Here is a 6698-nt window from a genome sequence, read left to right as displayed (position 1 = left end):
ATGCTCTGGCTGGAGGAGGAGATAAACACGATTTTGCATGTTGAGAAAAAGTTTAGCCTGGGCTTTAAAGTTTGAGGAGGACAATTACTGCCTTTCTAGGAATGATGAGTGATGGGCTTAGGTCATCACCTGGGCCTGAGTCAGGTATCTCAAGAGCTGGCACTGAACATCTGCGAGCTCTGGCACTGCAAATTTGAGTTACCCTGGCAGAGCCAACATGCTGACAGAAACTGCATTCTTGGACACTGGGCTTAGTTGAGGGGACATGAGCTAAATGGGGAGAGGCAGGGCAAAAAATGGTGATGAAATACCCTTTGCCAACGAGACAAAAGAGTTAACCTGCTGCTGGTGTCAAAACCAAGCTGAGATGTGAAAGAGGAATGGAGTGGTGACTTCATCCCATGGAGTCAAATGTCAGGGGCCATCCTGAACTGATTCTATCTCCCAAGAGAAACCGGATAATCTAAATCTGGGGTTCATGCATGGGAAGGCAAGTCACCAAGTGATAGAAGGGCCTTGACATGAAGAAGGAAGAGATGGAGACCTCTGCAGACCTGAGAGAGGGGCTCTTTGCTTCAGTCGGGCTTTGTAGGGACTACAAGGAAGAGATCAGCTGTGATCCAGCCAAGGGAGCTGCCCCTGAACAGCATGTGGTGTTGGACCAGGTGAGCTCTGGCCAGTGCTGGCTGTGGAGAGGAAAGCTGCCTTTGCTTTCTCGTCATGCCAAGGGACACGTGTCTGCAGGACATGGAACATCCATTGGGTCTTGTGGAACTTCCTCCATCATGTGTGCTCTGCCCTGCCCAAAGGAAGACGTGGTTAAAGAGCTGATCCTCCAGATAACCACCTTCTGCTTAAGTGGGGAGAGTCAGTGGGGAGAAGGGACACTGCGAAGCGTGGGGCTCACTGCGGCTCCACAGGGCATGGGCATGGTTCCCCTGCCTGCACGGGCGAGTGGAGGAACAGCTGGGTGCCCAGGAGTGGGGGTGCACAGCTCTGTCAGTGAGTGCCCACGGCCATGCACAGATTTTGACAACGTAATGACAGGCAGGACCTGAGTTAGAGGATGGCACCCACCCTCAGTACTCCAGCCCTTTTCCCAGGCCAGGACCCCAGAACACACTGGGAAAAGCCCGTGAAAGGTGAGCTGGCACCCACCACATCTCGGGGTTCTGCCAGTGCTGCCTGTTCTGCCCCTTTCCCCCGGCACCTCATCCCTTAATCACAAGCAGCTTGGGGAGACAATGCAATAACTGCACCAAGGCACCAGGCTTGTTCCCCTTTGTCTTCCTCTCCTTTGAGGCTCGGTGGTTGAGGCGAGCCATCACCGCCCATGGCCCAGCCCTCAAACTTCCGGCTCACCACCTCCCGGGGCAGCCAAACTCCTCGGCACGAGGGCTCCGCACATCAGCACCAGGTGACCGTGGGCCAGTGCTGTGGCAGATTGGCAAGGCAGGGCCAGGCAGGCTGGCACACACACCACGGGGCTGCCCTCTGCTCCCCAGCCCTGGCCCTCACCGAGCACCTTGGCTCTCAGCTCTCATGCTTTCACCTCCAGACAAGCCATCATCTCAAGCGGGACCACTGAGTTCTCCCCAGAGACGGAGGCAGCCCCCCTCCTCCCTCCAGCACATGGCATGGAGGCTTTTAGGCTGGTTTTTGCTGAGTTCACACAAATCTCGCCTTCCCCTTTCCCAACCCCCCCTTCCCCGCGCAACTGAACTCAGCCATTGAGCCCAGCGAATGGTTTATTTCCCAGGTTAGCACAAAGCAGGGGTCTCTGTATGCCCCTGGAACCAGCAGAACAAAACGCACAAAGACGTTAGAGGGCCATTTGTAACCAAATCCCAACACACCAGATACTGTTGGGATTATGTCAGAAATATTTTCCCAGAATGCCTTCCCCCCATGCTCCCTCCTACAGATGTTCAGCCCCCACACCACAGATGTTGTTCCTCTTGCAAAATGAGCTTTCCCCTTTCTCTCTGAAATGCCCCTGATGTTTTGCACATTGTCTTCACTGAAGTCTCCTTTTCACCCTGCCCTCTGCATCCCCCCCTTCCCCAATCTCTCAGTAACAAATGTGTGGAAAGGCCAACCTGCCTCCTCACGTGGGGATGAGGAGATGGCTGCAGGACTCTGCAGGGATATGGGCTACTGGATGTCACTGTCCCTCTTGCCGTGTCCCCACCATGCCCATTTCAACAACTCTCTCCCTGTTTCAGCTTCAATCTGTGACCTCCAGGCTCTGCAGGCCTGTTTCACGGGACTTGCTGGACCTCAGTCCCCTCAGATGATGATGGAGGGACACAAACCAGACCCCTTGGAGGGTCCTAGTGCCTTCCCATGGGCTTGGTGTCATGCTGCTCTCCTGTGCTGTGTGCCAAGCTGGAGGGGGGCAGGGTCTCCTTGCTGCTCCACAGCCGCCTTGGGGGAGAACATCTCACTGGCCAGAGCCTTTGGCAGCAGTTTGTTCCTCAGGGATGCTGGGCACGTTTCAGACACCAGCGGGAATGGCCAGACCTTCCCCTCCAGCACCAGCAGAACTCGCAGGGGAATGGCCTGGCAGCCCGTCAGGGCCGTGCTCCAAGCCCTGTGACCGACCGACAGACAAGACATATCTCCGTCGGCAGTGGGCTCGCACTGCCGGTGCCTTCGCTCTCTGGTGCTGGGCTTGTCCCCAGCCCGGCTGTCGGAGCCTGCCCGTGTGGAGCCGTCCCGTTTCTGCCTTGCCCTGGCTCCACGAGCTCCGGGGGGAGCGCAGGGGTCGGCCTGGCCCCGGCACAGGAGCTGCGGGCACTCCACGCCATGGCAGGGGCTGCTGACCCCGCACACACCCAGCCACGCCGCGGGCAGGGATGCCGGACCCGGGGCTCCGTCGCAGCAGGAGGGCAGGGCGCAGGGCTCGTCTCCATCCTTCCCTCTTTTGCTAGTAGCGGCAGCCGAGAAAAAAAACATTTGTTCCGACACACGCGGGGCTGCCAAACTGTGTCAGGCGCTTTGATGGCCGGGGCAGTAACCTCGACCGCTTCCTCTGCCAGCGGGAGAGCCGAATCCAAGAGCCGCAGAGCATGGAATCTCCCAAGGACTTCAGATGACATCTCCAGTCCGGGACATCGCAGCTCTTTCATGCGTTGCAAGACATTTCTCTCCCGTCGGTGCTTTTCTCTCTCCCCTACAGGTTATACACGCAAAGAAATCCCAGAGCGGGATCCCGGAGAGACAGAAACTGGTGGAGCTGTCCCGACTTTTGGGGTATCTCGTGATTTACACCAGCGTGGCCCAGGCAAAGCCCTTTACTCATCACCTGCCCTGAGCAAGAATCCGAGTCTCCGCTGGTTTCCAGGGAGCTGGAGTGCAGCATGGGGTTTTTCTTCAAAGATAGAGTTTATTGCTAAAAATGTTTTGATCAGTGATAGCTCATATTTACATTGATATGTTTTTAAAGGAATATTCAAGTAAACATTTCCAATAGTTTCTGGCATAATCTCTAGCTTTTTTTTTTTCCTATACACAAACGTTAAAAATAAATAAACTGTACACAGAAAATTTCCTTTAACATCTCTACACGACTATATGTATTCCCACACAACAAAACAATTCCACTCTTTCATAGATTTGTACTTTTCTTTAAAATTTCCTTCTTAATTAATTGTTATACACTTAAAAAAAAAAACAACCCTAGAGAGCTTGGCAAATTAGTTCAAACATCAGTGACAAGGTCTGAGGAAGACAAAAAAAAATACAGCACAGAGAAACGACCGTTTAGGGATGCTGCGGTTCTTGTTTTTCTTTTTTTACACCCCCCGCTCCTTTTCTCCTTTTGATAATAACATCTTTACAAGAAATTTTTGCTTGGGTTCTGTGGGGATGGGCTTAAAATGTGGTCCTATGTCTTTAAAATAATAATAATAACAATAATAATTATAATAATAATAATAAAAAAACAGCTGCAATTTCCCCCCCTTTCCTTTAAAATCTCTCTATTTACACGGCTGGTAGTTTTTTTTTTTTTAAGTTTTTTTTTTAATTTTCCTTTTGTTAGAAGGCTATATACGTATAAAAATAGACATCTGATTGTAGTGCTTTACTGTGCCTTTGGCCTGCCCTGCAGTTCCTGGGTTTGCTTTTCTCCCTTTTGAATAAAATAACATTAAAAGAAGTCCAAGGAAAAAAATTAACAACAAAAAAATCAAACAACCCCCCCCCAAAAAAACCCAAAACCCAAACCCCAAAAAACCAAACCAAAACAAAAAAAACCCCCCCAAAACTGGAAAAAAAACCCCCAAAATTTAAACAAAACCCCAAAGCGGTTCATCTTCTCCCACTTCGCTCTGGGGGGAGGGGGGGGGGTGTGGGAAAAGAAAAAAAAAATCCCCCCCAAAAAACTATCCCAAAAAACCCCACCCCCCCAAAAAAAAAACCCACCCGAAAAACCTCCCCCCCTAAAGTGATCCGGAGGAGGAGGGCGGCAGTGCAAGGGGCCGGGAAGGCTTAGCAGGAGCACTTGCACTCGGAGATGAGCGGGTACTGCACGGGGATCCAGGTGCAGTACTTCTGACTGGACCAGCCCTGGCAGTGCCAGCGCAGGAAGGTCTTGGTGACCGACTTGACGGGCTTGCAGAACATGCCCTCGGGCAGCGAGCAGGACTTCTCGGCCAGGCAGTTGCCCTCCTTGATGTAGCGCGGCCAGAAGCGCACCCCCAGGTCCTTCCAGGCGTAGAGGACAGGGCAGTGGGTGTGCGCCCACAGCCACTGCAGCACCTTCCGCCGCGCCTTCTTGCCCAGCCGCAGGCGCGGGCCCCGGGGCGGCCCCAGCTCCAGCCGCCGCAGCTCGGCCGGCAGCGCCGCCCGCCCCCGCCCCGCCGCCGCCGCGGCGCCCGAGGCGTTGGCCGGCCCCGGCACGGCCACGGCCATGAAGCCGGGGTCGAAATGGCTGCCCAGCTTCTTCCTCAGCGTCCTCTCGTCCAGGTCCTGCTCCTTGGGGTCGTACTCGGGGTCCGGGTGCTCCACGATGTCCTTGACGGGCAGGTTGTCGCTGGGCGAGGGTCGCAGGCGCAGGAAGGGCTGCCCGCCCGCTGGCAGCCCCAGGCAGAGGCAGAGCAGCAGCGCCCGGATCGCCGTCATGCTCCGGGCGGGCCCCGGCGCTGCTCCCGGCGGCCTCGGCTCCTAGCGCTGCCCGGCGGCGCCCGCCGGCTCCCGGGGGCTCATAAATAGGCAGAGACACCAGTGTCCGGCGGGGCCCGTTACTTTAAATAGCCCGGCCGGGGTTGTGTGACAGCCGCATCTGAGGCTCGCCCCGCGCCCGCGGCCGCTGGCTCCCGGGGCTCCCCGCCGGGCCGGCTCCAGCCGCGGTCGGCAGCGCCGGGGGGTCCGAGCCTCCCCCGCGGGGGAGGGCAGGGCACGGCGGCGGCCGAGCCTTCCTCCTCCTCCTCCTCCTCCGCCGCCGCTCTCGCTCGCTCGCTCCCCCCCAAAATTCACAGCGGACTCGTCTCCATCGCCATGGTGACAGCTGGGCCGAGCCCCACGACAGCTCGTCTAGACGGTGTGACAAGGTTTGGCGTGAGACCGGAGCCCGAGAATAAAACCCTCCTTTATAGCCGGGCGCGCCGGGCGAGGGGGCGGGAGGAGGGTCACGGCGCCGGGGCGCTCGGGCGGCCCCTGCGCGGGCACAGCCGGTGCACGGGGCTCAGGCGGCGGCGGGCGGCGGCGGCAGCGCCCGCGGCCCGGCCGGGTGTCTCCTCATGGCGAGCGGCGGGGGTGGCCCGCGGGCCCCCGGGGCATCCTCGGCGTGATGGGGCTTGGGAGCCGGAGGGTGTCCCCGGCACCGGCGAGGCGGCGCGTCCCGATTCCCTGGCGGCTCCTCGGCGGGGACGGGCAGGGGCGGGCTCGGCCGCCGCTCAGCAGCCCCGGCGACCCATGCCGCTGCCGCTGCTGCTGCCGGTGCTCCGGGGACCCGGTCGTCCCCACCGCGCTCAGCGCATCCAGCCGCGGCTCCGCTCCGTGCCCTGAGCTGCCGGCTCGGCCCGGCGCGGTGCAGCCCGACCCGGCGGGGCTCGGCTTGGTGTCGCCAGCGTCGCCCGGTATCGCTACGTCCGTCCCGCCCGCCGCCGCCGCCCGCCCGCCGCGCTCTGCCGCACCGCCGCTGCCGCCCAAGTTAAATACGCGCCCGGCGCGGGGCCGCCCCGCCCCCCCGTCACTTTCACCGCGCGCTGAGTGACAGCCGGGTCCTGCCGCCAACCCCCCGGAGCCGCCCACCCCCCTCCGCGGAGCCGCGTCCCACCTGCGGCCCCGGGCCCCGGGCTCGCCGGGAGCCGTCACCCCGGCAGCGGGCACGGCACGGGGCTGCAGGCGATGGCCCCGGAGCAGCGGAGAACGGCACGAGCCCGGGGTCCGGGCGCCGCACGGTGCCCCGGGTGGCCGGACCCTCACTCTGCCTCTGCCTGCCACGGCTGCTTTGCGGCCCCGTGTCTGCTTCTTCACCGGAGCCCAGCCGCCATCAAACCACGGTCCAGCTTTACACGGAGCTTTTGTAGAGTAGGGTACCGTGTCCTTAGAGCCCCTCTGGGACAGCGCACCAGGGTGGAACCACGCCAGCATCAGCATCTCGGCACCCTATGCAAGGGAGCCTGCAGCCTTCCAGGAGCATCACTCATTCGGAAGCATCCCTGCATCCCTCAGTACAGCATGGTGTGATA

At 59.2% G+C, this 6698-nt stretch overlaps 1 protein-coding gene across 1 annotated transcript; it reads right to left on the bottom strand.

The window, feature by feature from the left end:
* Window positions 1-4267: 4267 nt before the first annotated feature.
* On the bottom strand, window positions 4268-5995 carry LOC136297987 (noggin-2-like). Its single transcript, XM_066198386.1, has one exon. The coding sequence runs from the start codon at window positions 5125-5127 to the stop codon at window positions 4495-4497; it is 633 nt and encodes a 210-aa protein (XP_066054483.1). The 5' UTR covers window positions 5128-5995; the 3' UTR covers window positions 4268-4494.
* Window positions 5996-6698: the final 703 nt, after the last annotated feature.

This window comes from Chamaea fasciata, unplaced genomic scaffold, assembly GCF_029207755.1.
Source record: "Chamaea fasciata isolate MVZ Bird 193981 ecotype frontalis unplaced genomic scaffold, bChaFas1.0.hap1 SCAF_16, whole genome shotgun sequence".
In the NCBI taxonomy this organism is placed as follows: Eukaryota; Metazoa; Chordata; class Aves; order Passeriformes; family Sylviidae; genus Chamaea; species Chamaea fasciata.
Note: the sequence above shows the minus strand (reverse complement) of the source record. Positions and strands in the feature narration are given on the sequence as shown.